Source organism: Cynocephalus volans, chromosome 6 (assembly GCF_027409185.1).
Source record: "Cynocephalus volans isolate mCynVol1 chromosome 6, mCynVol1.pri, whole genome shotgun sequence".
In the NCBI taxonomy this organism is placed as follows: Eukaryota; Metazoa; Chordata; class Mammalia; order Dermoptera; family Cynocephalidae; genus Cynocephalus; species Cynocephalus volans.
This window is the reverse complement of record NC_084465.1, coordinates 79,494,746-79,513,209: the sequence shown is the minus strand read 5'-3', so window position 1 is coordinate 79,513,209 and position 18,464 is coordinate 79,494,746. Positions and strand designations below refer to the sequence as shown.

General features: G+C 34.9%; 1 protein-coding gene across 2 annotated transcripts in view; it reads left to right on the top strand.

The window, feature by feature from the left end:
* Positions 1 to 15,685, top strand: part of CRPPA (CDP-L-ribitol pyrophosphorylase A) — a 364,955-nt gene extending 349,270 nt beyond the window's left edge. For both annotated transcript variants that reach the window (XM_063099545.1, XM_063099548.1), the window contains exons 10-11: positions 13,102 to 13,194; positions 15,624 to 15,685. In XM_063099545.1, coding sequence (XP_062955615.1) covers positions 13,102 to 13,194; positions 15,624 to 15,650 — 120 coding nt within the window. In that variant the 3' untranslated portion in view covers positions 15,651 to 15,685. The remainder of the gene's footprint in view (positions 1 to 13,101; positions 13,195 to 15,623) is intronic.
* Positions 15,686 to 18,464: the final 2,779 nt, after the last annotated feature.

Genomic DNA, 18,464 nt, shown 5'->3' with positions numbered 1-18,464 from the left:
TCTTCATAAATTGATAAACTTCATTGATTATTAGGCTATAAATTAATGCACATTTCATTAAAATATACACAAAACACTATGTATTATTCAGGAATTTGTAGGAATTTAAGGATATCAAATACTAGTTAGAATGGTTCTAGAGAGGAAAGTGAAGATGGGGAAATAAGCATAAAAGACAATCAACAAAACTAAAACACAAAGAATAAGCATTTAGATGACGTTCTCATGGTTTTTTTTTTTGGATACTAAAGTGTCTTTCTGTAGAAATGAGTGGTTCACCTTCTAGGAACACTTTCTAAGTTGTCTTTGGAATTTTTTTTTGTTTTTTTAAACTTCTGGAAAGATGAGAGGTACATGATTGTATTCAAGCTTTCTTGTCACACGACCTCAAAGTAAGGGTACAAGAACGGCCCAGATAGCTAGAAGGTGGAGCCCTCCTTCTAGGCTATTTGAAGAGATGTTCCAAAAGCTGGGAGCTGGGCCTGAGGGAGAGTAGAACTGTCCCTCTGGCAAGGTCCAGAGCCACAGGAAACTAAAGACTGGATCCTGAGTGAATTGATAGAAAATTAATAGCTAAAATAGCACTGACTATGTACCAGGCACATTCTAAACACTTGACACATAATAATTTTTCTATCTTCACAGCAAGGCTATGAGGTTATAAGTGAGGAAAATGAGCCACAGAGAATGCTATTAGTAAATGGTGGAACTGGGATTGAAGCTGGGAAGACCAGAGCATCTGTGTTCTTACCCAATAGTGCCTCTTTGAGGAGGATTGAGGTGGTGGCAGCGAAATACCCAATACAACCTGTTTAATGTGTTAGGTTCTAATGGGCTTGCAGAGGTACTGTGGGATCAAACTCAAAGATCTGGAGGGAAGTCCTGGCGGGATGTGGATGGTCAGGAAGAAGGAGTCGGGAGAAATGCCTACAGGTTTCATTCCGTGGAGGCAGGAGCTCTGAGGGCTCTTCAGTCCATTTATATAACACCATGGTTTCAGTCCATTTCATTCATGGAACCATCGAGCGGATTTCAGAATAATAAGGTCTGCAGTGCAGAGGCAGACAAATCAGGATTTCCCAAACGTGATACTCTTTGTTTTGGTGATATTGGCAGCCCTCTCTGTGTCTCTTTTCTGGATGAATAAAAACCCTGAACACCATGAACCGGATGTTCGAATGTTTTTACACCTTGTAATTTTGTAGATTGTCCTGGCCCCTTCCCCACACTGCCACCCTATCTGAAAGTCACGATGTTCTTCATGTCTGTTGACTTTTGAATGAAGAAAGTGTGATTTGAGTTTGTTTTCTCAGCAAGATGATGGCAAAAGGATATTTATGGTGTTGTAGAATTTTAATATTCTCTCAGACATCTAGGATGAGTAGTATATTTAAAACCCTACTCTCCAGGATATCTCCCTTCTGTCGAGATAATAAAATTGATCAGATGTTTTGAGGTTAAATAAACTGTTGTAATAATCTGGCAGCTGCCTGCTGGTTGTGGTTTTCAAAAGCAATTACTCACGCTGGAGTCAACTCTGAACTCTATATTTTAATTGAAAAAGTCAATTGTAGGCTATTGCTCCTGATTTAGCATTTGATTTGGCAGATTAGGAAGTAAAAGGACTTGGAGAGGAGAGGAAAGAGGAAGAGAAAGTAAACAGAAGTGTTGCTGAACTCAAATTCCTATAAGTGAATGTTTGCACACAAGGTACATTGCGTGCTAACTGGAGAAAATGCAGTTGCACTCTAAAGTCTCTGAGGCATCCGTCTCAGGCTGGTCTACAAAATCCTTATTTCTGGCTTATTTGCTTTTGGGGGGGCTTATTTGCTTCTCTCTCTCTCACACACACACACAGCAGAGAGAGAGAGAGAGAGAGAGAGATGCTACAAAAGTTAGTTTCTTACTTTAATTCAAATCTGAAATTTTAGTTGAGAATTTTCAAGAATATTATCAGACCATGATTATATGTCTGATCAGGAACTTATTTCTTAAAATCTTGGAGATGCTAATAGATAGAGATGGCTATTCACTTTCACTAAACACATCTAACAATTTTACTAAAATTCAGCAAGATATAGAATTTCTTCTTACAGGTGCCCAAAAGAACAAATCAAGACTCTATTGAAATCATTAAGACTCTCAATAAGTAGCAAAAAAGACAGGTACATCCAAATTTTTCATTTAGGACAATTAATAGCATCCTTAAAACGGCCAGAAAACAGCTGTCAGAACCGAGCTGAGAAGTGTGAGAATTTGTATTTCTGCAGTTTTGTTCCCATCTAAAAGCAAACTTAGTATTTTTAGGTTTACAAAGCACAAAATGATACTGTGCATTTTGGAGATATATGTGCTTTAAATTTAAATATATATAGTCTCAATTAGAGCTGAAATAAAAGGCATGAATATATGAATACATTAATTTTCCACAATGTTTTAAAATACTAGTTACATATCATTTGGAAATCCAATTTATTTTTAGATTTTTTTGTGTGTGGAATGCAGATTTGGCTCATCACAATTATGTAGATATTTTCATTAACCTCCTAAGTATAATTTAATCTCTATGCATCAGCTTTCTGATCTGTAAAAACAAGATAAATATTCTTCCCACACACTTTGCACTCAGAGCTCCTCTTTTGAAACAATAAGCAGGGTTGTAATGAATTTGAGTTTGGCTTTAGATTCCAATGTCCTCTTTATTAACAACAAAGAGTGGCTGACATTTATTTGGTGTTTTAGTATCAAATTTGAAGATATTATAGTTAATGAAAAATGAAACATCTGTGTTGATGTTATGAGATTATTCTGAAATATGGATATCAGTGGAAATGTCGGCTGCCTCCTACATGATTTCCAAGAACCATTTCAGTGATTCCACTATTTACAGAGGTCCTCAAGTATAAATGACTCATAAACAAGAAGAGGAAGAGAACTTATAGATATGAAGACTTCAATTAAGAACATTTAGTTTTTTCAAAATATTTTTTAATAATCTATTTATGTATTTCTTAATTATAGGTCTCTATTTTTGACAAAATGCATTAGTTTAGAAAGTAGAAAAAAATGACTTCTGTGGTGAGATTAAAGAAATTTAGTTTTTTTCTATGGAAAAAAGGTAGAAGAAAAAGGTATGAAGAAAAAGTTAAGCTATGCAGATAATATTATTAGTGACAGAATTAGAGACTATAGTACTTTTGCCATGGGGAATCTTCAGATTTGAAGAAAGGAAAAATATTTAGTTATACAATGGTTTTTCAAAAATACTATGAAATTATTGAAGTAAATAGAGTTTTCTTCTTTGATGGTCATAGAATATAGGAAAGACATGTTTGAAAGGACAATTCTAGAGTTTGGATTTCAAAAACAAAATAAAACCAAAAAACCCTGTAGAATGATGCTGTAATAGACATTCCAGAAAGCTGGCTCTGGAAAAACAAGATTGGATTACACCTCAGGCATATTACTTACTTTTGACTTTGGGCAAATTACAAAATCCTGATAAATCTCAGTTTCCTCATCTGTAAAATACAAGGAAAATAATAATACCTAAGTTACTGGGTTATGGTCAAATTAAATGAGTCACTATTAACCAATTTAAGATAAAACTGCCCAAAATGTACTAGTTGCTATTGCATTACACAATAACTGTGTTTTTGTAAGTGAAGATAACTGAGTCTGCTCAAAATTATCACAAATGAGTTGTAGAAATCAAAACAGAAAGTTACATTTGACATGAAAAATAAAACTTCAGTTTTCAGGAAAGTTAAGAGGAGCAAGTATGTAAATCCAAATTTTATATTTAGGTATATGGATAGACTTTTCTTTAGTTGTCTAAGCTTCAAAAAAAATAGGGAGGGTTAAGAATTCTTGCACCTCATTAACAGACAGACACCATTATGACCATTTAGAATAGAAAAAACACAGGCAACAATAATATCTTGTCTTGAGGCAATTTCCCATATTATTCTATGTAGAAAAGTGTGATTTTAAACTAAATTAGTGGAAATTTTGTCCCTTTTAAAGATAGTAAAGTATAAAAATTGCACTGTTGATACCAATGAAAATTTTATAACTATTAATGGCATTTGGGGTTTTATTGTAGTTAAAACCCATATTCTAAATTTCTATAGCATTAATAGACTTATTTTTTTCTATTTTGACATAGACATTTTAATATTTCACCACCAATTTTCTAATGTTACCTGAATTTCTTCCCACTAAAAACAAAACAAAACAACAACAACAAAAAACCACTCCCAACAACAACAAAAAGCTGCTATGTGTGTGTCTCCTTTGAGAGACATCATCACATGACGTGCGGGTCACTAGCTGCTACCTGCAGCAGGATCAGTTCATTGAGAGTTCTAGCCAAAGCAGACGCAGAACTCTTTGCATCTCGGGTTACTTGGTCCATCTGCTCTCAGCTCTGGTGGAGGTTTGCTTATGAAGAATTCATTTTGCTTTGCAGACATACACTTGAGTCTTATTGAGATAATTTGCTGCAAAGAAACTCTGGCTACTGCTCAGGTGAAACAGCTTTCTTTCCATAAGGTTTCACTTTATAGGAGGTGAGATCCAAAAACTGCTTTTTAATGGGAGATGAAGGATTTCTCCAAGACGACTTGCTAGGATTTCTTTGTTCAATGTACTTTCTTTCATTTCAAGTTGATTGAGGGACATCAGATAGGACTCTTGTTTCACCCTGCATGCTTCTTGTCAACTATCCTGCCTTTCACAGTCTGACTACACAGGGACATTTACAGCCTTCCATTGGAGTCTGCCAGACCTAGGTGTTATTCGCCATACCTCCAGGGATCATTACCATATGGTATTTTAGGAGAGGACACAGTTCATTTCAATGCAATTCAAATGAGCAGCTTTCTTTTCTTTATTACACCATTGCATTTGGCGGCAATCCACCAGAGGCAGGGCCTAACTCTCAAAGGAATGCTCTGCCCACTCTGTCCATTTAACAGGACATTTGGCTCAAAAATCTAGTCGCTTGATCACACATGTGCAACAGATGTGTGAGCATGCGTAGCGAAAATAAAAAATAAAAAATCCCAGCAGTGTACTGTGGGAAATGTAGCAGAACTACTGGAAAACAGGGACACAAAAGAAGTCTGGGACTACAACTTTGATTTTTGTTGTTGGAAGGGCAATGTTTCTTATTAATCTTTACCTCCTTTCTTAGGAGGAAAAGGTATAGGATTCCTTTATTATTTTGCAGTGATTATTCATGTAACACTGGTGAGGAGACTATGTTCATTTTCACAGACCTCATCTTATAAAGATATAATTCTAAACATTTTGACCAGACTTTCTTGGGCCCCTGCCTCTCAGGAACTGAGTGTTGGCACACTTCCACTGAAAAAACCACCCATTTACAAGAGAGAATATCAGAAATATACATCCTTTCATCCGTGCCTCACAGGCTTGCATGGAAAGAGAGAGCACCAGCTGTTTTTCTCATGGTGAATAAGGGTTACTTGGGGAAATCTCTCTTCCTGTTTTTATATGGACAACTAAATTGTTGCATAGCCAGTTAATTTTGGTTAGGTCAACAGCACAAGGTTAATTATTGGAACCTTCCTCTTTTGCCTGTGTGAGAGTAAAAGATTAATAGGAACCAAAAGAAGAAAATGAAATATAGTGACTTATTCTAGAAAGTGCTGTTTATTTGGGAAATATTTATTTTGTTTTTATTATATGTGAAAATATTTTACACTTACTCACCTTTGTCTTCTAGGAAATAGATTTTGAAAAACTGAGGGATGTGAACTTAATCAGATTCAGAAAGAATTTTATGTTAACATATTTAGAAAAAATATCACTTTTATTTTATCAAGGGGACATGTTTTAAACACTAGAACAATTGGCTAACCTATGAGATAACTTTGAAATTATGTTTTCCCGTTCTCTGTTCTACCTTGATTTGCTTGAATAATTTTCTACCTTTTTTTAAAGCTATGTTATGTTGCTACATTCTCTTTCTAACTTTGGCCTTAATTAATGCATCAAATGGCACATGGACTGTTTTCCTTCAACGTACTATAATATATATTTTATCCAGCTGCATGTTATTATATAACCTCAGAATAAAGCAACCATATCGCTGTTGATATGTTTCACTTCTGTCCTTTGGATTTGGTCAGCATTACATATGGAAGGAGAAACCCACCCTGTATTGTTATAAGGATGGTTTTTCATTCATATCCTTGTTGCTCTTAATAAATGTCCCAAAGAAAAATATTCTGCAGCAGCCACTCATAAAGAAGCAGAAAATGGCAAAACCACAGCATAGAAGGAAACCTATGCGAAAACAGTGGTGGTGTCTTCCTGGATACAGAAAACAAATAGAGCTTTTGAAAGAGCTTGCCAATATATGCCTGCCAAATAAAATATTGTTTTATGAAGTCAGGAAAAAACTAATTTTAAAGGTTATTGTAGGTTATTTGTGGTCACTTCTGGTGTGCATACTGCATGATGTCATCTTGAACTCTTCTCTATTTATATTTCGGTCTTAGTGGTCTTTTGTCTAAGACTTGATCTCAGCTACTAGAGACATCTAAAATACTCTTATTATTCAACACTCATAAAAATCTAGATGGAAGAAAATCGGAGTAGATGGAAAAAAGTCCCAGCCAAGTTCAGTCAAGAAATCATTCAGGCAGATCCATCTTCTGAAATCATACCTACGCTGTGGACATCTTCTCAGGACACATTTGCTGAACTTCTCAAATGATTGGAAAGTAGTCTTATGTCCAAATGGCTCTACTGAAAAATTATTGCCTTTGAGTGGGGGTAGATGGGACCTCTGCCAGAAACACCTCATCTGAGGAAGGGGAGCAAGGGACTCCTTGGGCAGTCCAATTTTTTTCTCCTTCTGAGTGAACTGCTGCCTATGCCTCTCAGTTATCCTTAGTTTGCTTACGTGATTTCTTGCAGCAAACTCTCTTCGTCCTTGTAGCATGGACAATTTTTTTTCCTTTGTGGAATTTTTTTTTTTTTTTGCTTGGAAAACCCCTCTGTGTTGAGGTAGTCCTCAGTGAACTACAAAATGTTAAATAAACACTGCACAAAGACAGACTTAAGAGGCCAGTGAGATGTTAGTAAATGGAAATGGGGGAAGCTGAGGAGTTTGTTCAGGAAGAAAAAACAGCATTTGGATATTAAAAAGTTCATATAGTTTCACCAAAATATTAAAAAATGCATATTTATAATAGAAAAATGACACATTAAACATCATATCCAGATACCAAGCTGACATCATTTGTGTCATCTTTAAATTCATTCATTCATTTAAAAATGTTTTTGAGCATCTTGATGTGCCAGGCATATTGGTGTCAGAGAACAGAAGAAATACCAAGTTTACAGAATATAGTAAAAGGCATGAAGTGCTATGGAGAACAATGGAACAGAGAAGGAGAACATGCAGTGCTGGGATGGTGGCGTGGTAATTTTAAGTTTGGTGATCAGGTGACACCCCACACATGAGCAGCGTATAAAGGGTGGAAGGAGCGAACCATATCACTATCTTCGGGAGAGCATCGCTGGCAGAGAAAAAGTAAAGAAAGGAGCCCTGAGCCAAGGAGACCTGAGGTGTGTTGGAAGAACAGCATGCAGGCCAGCGCTAGTAGCATGTATGTTTGTGGGTATATTAGCATCCTGTGTATGCGTGTGCGAGCACACCTTGCCCACCATACATGCAGGAGCTTCCAAATGCATGAAGACTTGAATAAAATTGTTCAGTAACACATTTTTATCATTGAATATGAAGAGTTGCTATTCACAATTCAGGTTTAGGTAAACTTTAAAAATCTGCGTTTTGCATGAGGATGGAAAGTTTCAGCAAATCCAGTGAGCTGAAAGATGAATTTGAAGTCATAACTAGATCAGCAATTGTCGTGTTAGAGCACATAGAGTACTGATGTGTTTGTGGTTTTTTGATCATTGCAGTGACTATATTGTACTAATGTTTTACAGTATATTAATCAATCCAAAACCTATAAACAAGTTTTATCATAAGATTGGCAGTGGTTCCTTCCTGATTCTTTCTTTTTAGGCAGACTAGCCTTTGAGATTATTTCCTCATCTCTCTTTGCATAGTTTTGAAACTGATAAGATTCATTCTGTTCTCATAAAGTAAAGCTGTAGAGAATATAAAATAAGGACAGGACATAGGAATACGTGGTGAGTCAGTAAACAAGGTATAGGAAAATCAAAACTGGAATATTAATCATCCCTTTAATATAATTCTCTACTACACTGAATGCTTGTTCACCAACATGGGATAATTTTAGAAAGGTGTGATTTGGGGTTTTCATGTTTCTAGGTTGCTATGTACTGGAAGTAGTCTTTTTTTTAAAAAAGAGGAAAGACTGAACTAAAACTAGCAATAGGAAGACAAGATTGGAACTCTCCTTTTTTCCTCTTTTAATTGCAGTAGGAAGAGAATATATTTTGGCTCCTTGACAAGATTATACACTCCATTTGGCAACATCTAGAGAGCTGTGTTCTTTTTACAACACAGGTAGCAAGCCACCCAATGAACTGAGCAGGCATCAGCCACCTCACTAGGGGACAGGTTTGCAACTTGTAATTTCTGCTCCTACCTGAAGAAAAAAGATAAAAAGTGTTCTGTCTTCCAAGATGATCTTCAGTGGTAAACCTGGGGGGTGGGAGGCAACCAAGTAAACTTTGTGCAAGGTTAACTAGGGACAGAATGGGACTGACTCACCAGGGAGTTAGCTCTCCACTAGCTGGTCCTGTGTCCCTGCAAGGTTCATTGAGGGAACCCCAGGCCTAGAGCATTGCTGCGTTTCTTTAGGTGTGTTTGCATTAAAGGACAGCACTGTTCAGAGGGCTGGACAGCCATCTATGCAGCCTGGAGGGATCTCTAAATTCCAATGTGCTCTGGTTATAAATTACTGAATGATTCCAGGGACTCTCAGTTGCCTCTTTCTGTTCCTTCTTCATGAATGACACTGACAACTCATCTCACTTATAGTGATGATTATAAACTATTTTACAAGCTACTGAAAAAACTTCCTACAATTCAGCTCTGGGGTTTATTTAGTTTCTGTTCATGCAAAGAAAGATAGGTGTCATTATACATCATGATATGGGATCACATGTCTTGATACGAGTAAAAATAGTGTTGAGTGGAGGTCGTAAGGTGAGGCTGTGTCATCCACAAGCTACTGGAAGGATAAAAGTTCTGCACATGTCATCTTATTCTGGTGTTATGTTATTTACTTATCCATTCATTTATTTAAATGAAAGTGATTCAAATAGGAGAAAGATCACCTAGTACAAGAAGGTTTATAATGAAACACAACAGTTCTCTGACTCACAAGTCTTTCTACCCATAGTCCTATTCCAAAGAGGCGGTCACTTGTGTTCTAAATTTTTTGTTCTGCTACTTGTTTTTTGTATTTTTTTTTCAAATGATATCATTATAACAATGTTTTTGTTTTATGAAATATTAACTTTGGAGTTTCTAATCTGACAGATGGTGCTATAGCTTATTTACACTACCGTGAGCATTTTGTCCCCACTACTGTTCTCAAACTTGGACAATTACAGTACTATTTTTTTTTTTCTTGTATTGGTCATACTAATAGTTGAAACCATCAGACAACTATTTTTAATTTCATCAAATGCAATGTTTTGTAATTTCCAACGATAAAAACGAGAATGTCCATGCCCTTAGCTTTCCTTCTTCCTCTCCTCCCCTTCCATCTTCTAACCTTGTTCATTTGTAACTTTACTTTCACATTCTCAAAACTGATAAGATTTACATTCTGTGCCAGAACCATAATTTTTTCTCCTGGATTAATCGATAGTGTGATCTTAAAAGTTTAAATAATTATATGTTATATTATGGTAAGTAATAATTATGCAAAGCCAAAAATTTTGCTGGGAATATAGGCTTTCATTTAATTCTGAAAAGGTCCACTGTCACAATCTCTGTGGCACTTAAAAGAAAAAATTCTGGAACAGTGTCAGGAGGATTATCTTTAATTAAATTCAGCGATAATTCAATGCTTCATTTTTTATAGTTCATTATTTTTTCTGTATTTTTAAAAATTTTTTCTGGAGATGATACTAATAGTTTCTTTCCTGTTTAGAGACAAAATATAGATTTATGTCTATTATTAATATCTTCCATCTGCTTATTTATTTTTCTTTCCAGCTACATATTTACATGTTTATTTTGAAAAGACTTCTAGAAACACAAAATTGAATTAATTATACTTCTTAGTTTATGACCCTCTGTCATCATTGGTCCTTGTATTAATATATTTATATATTTATATTATAATGAACACTCACAATAATAGTCAAAGATTAGAAAACTAAAATGAGCTTTGTTTTTTAAATTTTATACACAAAGTATCATGTAGTATGTAATCTTTAGAGACTAGCTATTATTCTTAACTTTATGTTCTTAGCATTCATTCTATGTTGGCACATGTGGCTTTGGTTAAATTATTTTTGCTACAGTACAATTCTCCCTTGTGTGAATATACTATAATTTGTCATCTTGGTGATATAGATTTAATGGTTTCATTATTTTATACAAAGAGTGCTAAAATGAATATTGCTATACATGTTTTATGGTTCAAATATGTAGGAGTCAGCTTGAATATGTGTATACTGTGAAATTGCTAGGCTATAGAGAATGCAATTATCCAGTTTCAAAAGATAATGCAAAAATGTTTTATAGTGTGTGCAACCAAAAAATACTTCCACCAATAATGCACAAAAGATTGTATTGATTCACATATTCTCCAATGGTTGGTATTCAATGATTTCTTAATTTTTTTTTTCATTTGAATGGTTTCAAAATGCTTTGACTGCTTTTACCTGATCATTATTATTATTTTTTAACCAGTGGTTTAAAAATATGGTTTAGTATAATCGTTAAAGTATAATTGCATATAGAATAATCATTAATTTTAAGAGCACAAATTGACGAGTTTGGAAACATGTATACAGTTATATAACTACTGCCACATCGAGATATAATTTCCATCACTCCCAAAACTCTGTTCCCTCATGCCGCTTTGTCATCAGCTCTTTTTTCTATGTGTACGTGCATATATGGGTGTATTTATGCCTTATCATACTTCCTTATTGTACTTATGGAACATCCAGTACACTGTGACATAAAATTTGTTTGAGAGGACACCCTTGCATTTTCCCCAATCTTAGTGAGTAGGTATTAGTCTTTCATTAAGTATGATTTTACTTGGAGGTTTGACATACATGTTTTTTACCAGGGCAATGAAGTTTCCCACTATTCTTAGCTGAGATTTTACCATGAATTGGTGTTACACCTGTCAAGTACTTGTAACATCAATTGGTAATGAATCATCGATTGAGATTGTGACTTTTTTTTGCTTTTATATAAAATATATATAAAACTTTCTGTGTAAACTTTTGAAGGTTCTTCCCTATGCCCCATTATTATGAGAACTTTTTCTCTAGCTATATGGAACACTATTCCTAGCTTTCTGTGAGCTCCGGGAATTATTTGGTCTAATGGTTTACTAGTTATTTCTGTTGTCTCAGGTAGCTTCGTCTCGTATACACACAGATCAATGTTCCAGCTAATACCTGCTCTCTGGAGCTTTCTCCCTGTGCACCTGCATCCTCTTCAGTACTCCATCCCACAAAAGCTAGCTGCTTTGGCCTCCCCAGCTCCCAATCTCTCTCTCAACTCGGTGACACCACTGGGTTCTGTATGGGTTTCCCTTCCCTGTGTTGACACAGTCATAAGTTGTTCCTCGTTATTTCCAATTCACTGTAGGATTGAAGATCTGCACTCCCTAGTGTATGATGTCTGAAAACTATAATTTCATGTATTTTGTCAATTTTTGAATTTTTTACAGATGGGATGATAGAGCTGGTTCCTGATACTCTGATATGGCCAGAAGCAAAAGTCAGCCATTGAGTTATTCAGCTTTTAATTATTAAAGAAATGGGATTATTTCCCAATCTTCTTTGTTCTTTTAGAGCATTTTGCTGTTTACTCATGTATTCAAATCTTTCTTTGAATTTTAGTTAGAAAAATATACTAATTTTTAATAATATATTTGACCCATTGAGGGCCCAGTTCTACTGTTTGTTAATTCTGCTGGTTCTCCTTTACGGTGACTGATTTCTGAAATGTTTTGTGATTTGCAGGATAAATTCACATTTCTTGGAAGCTTATCCAGTATTTTCTTAAAGTGTTGATTTAAGATTGGTGTTTCTCAGAAAGGATATCAAGGTGTTTCTTTCAGTGCCTATAGTTACTACTAATCTAGGACCACTTCAAAATAAATTCATGGCTTAAAACTTTTCAGATATTCCAGGTAGTTTAGCATTGGTTTGCAAAACTCATTGAGAATCTATTTGTATTTACAAATTCCTAGAGAATTATTTTTTTCCTCAACCAACACTGTTTCAAGATAAGTATTTTTCTCTTTTTATCATTAGCAACAGAAGGGTGGTGAGGAGAGGGTGGGGTGAGAGTGGGGAAGCCTTTTTATAGCACATTTACAAATTTAACTGATGCTGTGTATGTTGCATCCAGCATTTTAAATTATTTTCAGAGTAGGTTATGTAAGCATATCTAGGCTGCCGTACTGCCGGAAAAAGACTTCTCTTCATCTGCTTTTGCCATAGTAAAAGAAAGGCAAATACATGTGCTCAGTCAAATTCCTTAAGCTACAGATTATAAAAAGCCATATTTTAATTACTTTAAAGATGTTAATTTTCAAAATAGAACAGAGCAGGAAATTCAAAAAATACATATGTAATATTCATGACTTTTCATTATTTTGAAAGACTATAAGTGGACTAGTGAAAAATGGATTTGCACTGGACCGTATATGTGAAAATATAGATAATCACAGTTAACATTATGCTAATATTATTAGATATCTTTATACAATTATATAATTATACATCTAATTTGTTCTTTAATAAATTCAATAATCTTTTTAAGCACCTACCATATGCTATATGTATTAACTCATTTCTTTTGCTTATAACAGAATATCTGAAACTGGGTAGCTATAAAGTAATGAAATTTATTTCTTACAGTTTCAGAAGCTGGGAAGTCCACGGTCCAGAGGGGCACATCTGGTGAGGGCATTATTGGTGGTGACTTTCTACAGCAACTCAGAGTATCACATGGTGAGAATCACAAGAGCAGGAGTGAGCTAAACTTTTCACTTGCCCTCCTTATAAAGCCGTAAGAGCCATGCCCGTTACTCCATGAATGGGTCAATTCATTCATGAGGGCACAGTCCTCACAGTCCAATCACCTCTTAAAGGCCCCACCTTTCAAATACTTTAATTGGATTTCCCACCCTCTTACCACTGTTAAAATGGAGAGGTCAATTTTCCAATTCATGAACTTTTGGGGGACACATTTAACCTATAGCACCATATGCCATATAAAAATAAAAATATTAAGTAGATTACTTCAAGCAGGAATTAGAATAGTTTCCTTTGAAATGTACTTAATGAATAAGAATGTTCTTCTATTTTTGAATATTATGCATTTATTAAATATTATTTGAGGCTAGTTATAAAAATGTAGATTTTTAAAGTGTATTAAGTCAAAATATCTGACTATAATATGAAGCTTTTCATTTTGCTGTTCTTTTAAAAGCACTGGTATGGCAGATATCCGGCCTCTGATCAGACCATGTATATTAACATTTCATGAAAAAGGGAAATTTGGATTGCATTTGTGATATAACAAATAGTAAAATAAATATACACTAGATAAGAATATTTCTCTGTGGTTTGGCCCACACAGACACATTCCCTGGCCAGTCAACAACTACTCTATTGGGAACCGTGAACATCCAAAAAAATTTATTTGGCAGTATCTGCTCTAGAACAGGCTTGTAGCTATAGCAGCTGACAGAGTTGGTAGCTCTTTAGGAGATAAAACTAGAGGGAGAAATTAGAAGGTACTTCTTTTGGACTGATGTAAATCTGAGTTTGAAAACATTTTCTCAGATTCTATGGTTTGGGAGGCTGTGGCCTGAATCAGTTCCATGAGGAACTGATCTGACTCAGTTTCATGGATCCCAGGTCGTTAAATCTGCGTGATTGATAAGTGAACACGCATTGTGTTAGAAAGATGAATAAGACATAAGTCTCTGGAAAGGTATTCCTTTATTAAGTTAGTACCACAATAACTCTGGTGTGACTCAAGACTAGACTTCTGTAGACTTGACTCTTACTGTTGAAACTGAAAGGCATTTCAAATTATGAAAAACCTTGCAATGGCTAATTTTGGGGCATCTATCATCATGTCTCAGGTGTTGTTTATCTTAATGATTAGAATAAAGTTCCAATGGAAGGTTTTTCTAAACCAGCCAAAAGTAGTACATACCCATAGATTGAAATAAATATCCTGTCTGTTTATTTTGATTGTTGTTTTAAAATCATCAGTATTACACCAAGGGTTTGCAATGAAGGTTTGAGGACTCTACCACAACCAAAAATTCTCTCTCTGGTATTGTTCAATCAATATGGTGTCTTGCCAAGGGATTATTGGTTATGTCTCCTAGAAACACTATGTATATTTGGTGAGTCATGGAAAGCAATTTATAATGTGCTCCATTTCATTATTAGCTTTTGACTACTAGAATCAGTCCTGGGCCATCACTTACAGCTTCTTAACAATGAATTTAGAAGAACAATTTGAAAATGCGATGTGTATTATATTGCCACATTAAAGCTCTGACCACCTTATAGAATAATATAATTTCCTTATCACTTTTAATATAGATGTAACTAGCTTCCTATTTCCTACATATTAATGGACTGTGTTTGGCTTTATTTCCTCTTAGAGTTACACCCTTAAGTGAATCCAATTTAAGACATGGAAGATAGAGTTCCACTGTTACAAACATTTTATTAGCTACAAAGAGTGTCTTTTTTATTTTACTCTAAACTCATGTTTAAAATAATCTCTCTATAATTAGAAAGATGACATCACAAACATATTGTTGTAACACACCTCACTGCAATTAATGCAATGCAAAAACTTATCAATGAGTTCAAATTTAAGAATGATTTACATTTTCTGTGCATTAGAGCTGGCTCAAGGTATCTTTATAATAATATCATCTTCATTTATTTTTATTCCTAAATATTTTCTTAAGAAAGAGAGAAAATTGAGTTAAACCTAACATACAGTGAATTTGTGTTTGATCTTGGGTATGCCCATGGGAATGTTTTGTACTAAACTGTCTCATAGAATCCTATATTTTCAACATTACATTTATCATATTTAATTTAGTTTTAATTTTTACTTTGGCTCATCTCCCATCAGACTGTAAGCTTCATGAAAGCAAGAATCCTATTTAATTGATTCATAGCGTATCCCCAGTATTTGTTACGGTGTCTGTCTTCTTGACTTTATTTTCTTGGTGAAGGTTTAACATTTTTGCTGTAATATATAAACTTGAATACTCCCCTTCCACAAAGATGGTTAAGAAAAACAAACAGAAAAATAATCAAGAGAAAATACAGGTATACATGATTTTTAAACTTGCAGCTACTTATACCCTCACCTGCAAAGTTTGTTTTTATTTCTTTAGGCTATAGGTGTGCTTTTTCAACCATAATTTTATGCCTGTGCTAGGCTGACTCTCATGACTACAGATGGAACTGCACTTAAGTAGGAAATGGAAGAACAGAAGAGAAAGACTGGATTTTTGCCACCAATTTTTAGCGTTTGCTAACTTTATGGACCATTTTCCAAGACTGTGGCAATATAGGTTTCCTTTAAAATAACTGATGACTTGGGAGACAAAGGATACAGTAAATGTCCTGTAAATTTAGAAGCAAAAGCTCTCTGATCCAAGCAGACATTGTTGTAGCATTATGTCTCTGGCTTCATAAAATTCCCTAAGGCAAACACATAATTTAGGCAAAGGATACCTCTGGAAACACTTGTCAGTTGTTTGACTTTTAAGAATGGCTTTATGTTAGATTTGCAATGAATGACATTGAATAATATAGTTTTTGTAAATGACCTAATTGTAGAGAGTAACAATATAATTTGTTCATTTCAAATGGACATTTTTCTGTACCTCAGTACCTCCTTAAACTTTCACCAATAATAATAATTCAATTTGGAGACATGTCTGACTGTGAGATAATTCTATCTCCCATGGGTCACTTCAATCACCTTCCTAGTTGATGGATCAAAAGTACCCATTCCACAAGCTACAACAACAGAAGGAAAATACAGGAGAATGAATGAAAAACTGGACTAAGAAGCTAAAGACTGGATTCTAGTCTTGGCTTTTTCACTTAACTATACATGTGATCCTAGCTAAGTTATAAATAGATGAACTGATCTTCAGTCTCCAAATTTATATTTGTGATACTCCCTACCTGACCTATCTCATCAAAAACAAGATAATAAGCTTGATATCTCATTATACTCGAAGATGCCATACACATTTGAGGTATTACTGATATGTATCAGGGTAAGTATCAAAGAACTCAAGAATGTTGTCATTTAGAAACAGGATTTAGAAAGATAGTAAGTATGAAAATAAAAAAAGAAAAGAGAAGAGTGGTTGAAAGGGAAAAAGAAGCACTTAAAGTAATAGCAGAATTAAAAGTCCTAAACTAAACATTTGCAACTGGAAGGAGAGAAAAATTAGAATGCTAGAACCACTTAAGACTTGTTCCCTTGGCCAAGAATTGTGTATAGTATATTTCTTGCATAAAGTATATCATTGCTTAAGATTGCCAGTGAGTGATTTACAGGCCTGGGAAGACCTATCCTAAAATGTTTCATTGGTTGAATTTTCTGGGATTGTAACTAATAAAGAATATTTTTCCTTGTATCTTTGTCTGACATGCTTTTTCTGAGCCATGGAGTGGCCTAGAAAGAAATCCAGCCCATCTGAAGCATCTCAGGTTCTTGCTCATTTTGGCAACCCTTTTTCTCACATGGAAGATGACATCCTCAAAAAAACAATGTCAGATAATTCAAAGAATTGAATTGAGCTAAGAATTCTTAAATATAAAAAAATATAAAGATAGGCAGTTGCTGATATCTGTTCAATATCACAAAAATGTCAGGGACTCGGGGATGAATCTCTTAGCCTTTAACTCATGCTCCCAAAATAGCTGCTGAACCTAAAGACATTACAATCATGTTGAGAAAGAAAAAGGAAGTGGAGAAGAGTAAAGGGACACCTGTAAGCTAAATGAACTTTTCCAAGACTTTCATCCAACTGTTTTTTACATATTGCTTGTAAGATACGCATACATCTCATTGCCTGTACCTTGAGCAAGTGAGGCTGAGAAATGTATTTATAGCTAGGTTATGAAGGAAGAAATAAAAATATGAACATCGTGCTGGGAGTGAAGAGTTACTGGCACATACATATTACGTTTCAGTACGATCTCAGATTTTTGGAGTTAATCAAAGCGAAAGAGAACAGATAAACTTTATCTACAATAACCCTTGTTATAGGAAGCTGAGTTTCATCTTTCATTGTTAATGAAACAACAAGTAGATCACACTAACCTGGAAGGGTATGGACAATTCTGATTGGGAAGCCCCAGCATAGGATATTTGAACTTTTCTGTTCATCAAAACCAACCTTTAAAATCTGTGGCATGATATAACTTTAAATTTTTCTGTCATATCCATTTCAGCCCTCTTTACACAAAAGCTGGTGTATTAGTTTGTGAGGGCTGCCATAGCAAAGTACCACAAATTGGGTGGCTTAAACAATGTGAACTTATTGTCTCACAATTCTGGAGGCTGGAAGTCTAAGATCAAGGTGCTGGCAGGGTTGTGAGAGAGAATCTATTCTATATCTCTCTTCTAGCTTCTGGTGGTTTGCTGGCATTCTTTTGTGTTCCTTGGCTTATAGATACACCACCCTGATCTTAGCTTTCATCCCTATATGGCATTCTGCCTTTGTCTTCACATAGTGTCTGTCTCTGTCCAAATTTCCTTTTTTTATGAGGACACCAGTCATATTGGATTCAGGCCAACCGTAATGACCTCATCTTGATTACATTTGCAAAGACCTTATTTCCAAATGAGATCATTCCAAGGTATTGGGGGCAAGGACTTTAATATATCTTTGGGGGGGGACATAATTCAACTCATAATAGCTAGTATGCAATTTACTTCATCATAAAATGAACCTGGAGAATCTTTTATTTTCCCCTACATCATCCACATGGAAACAACCTTTTTCTTTTTTCTTCTTTTTTGGGGGGAAATTTTAGGCTATCAAGTATTTAAAGATTTTTTCAAGGGCCTATTTAATAGTATACATTGGAAATATTGCTTTCAGTACGTTATCATGAAAATATATATCTGGATCACGGTTGGATTACCCTTGAATCTAAAGATGTGGAGTTATTTCATGTTATGACTGTTTAGTTAATCACTTTCACCC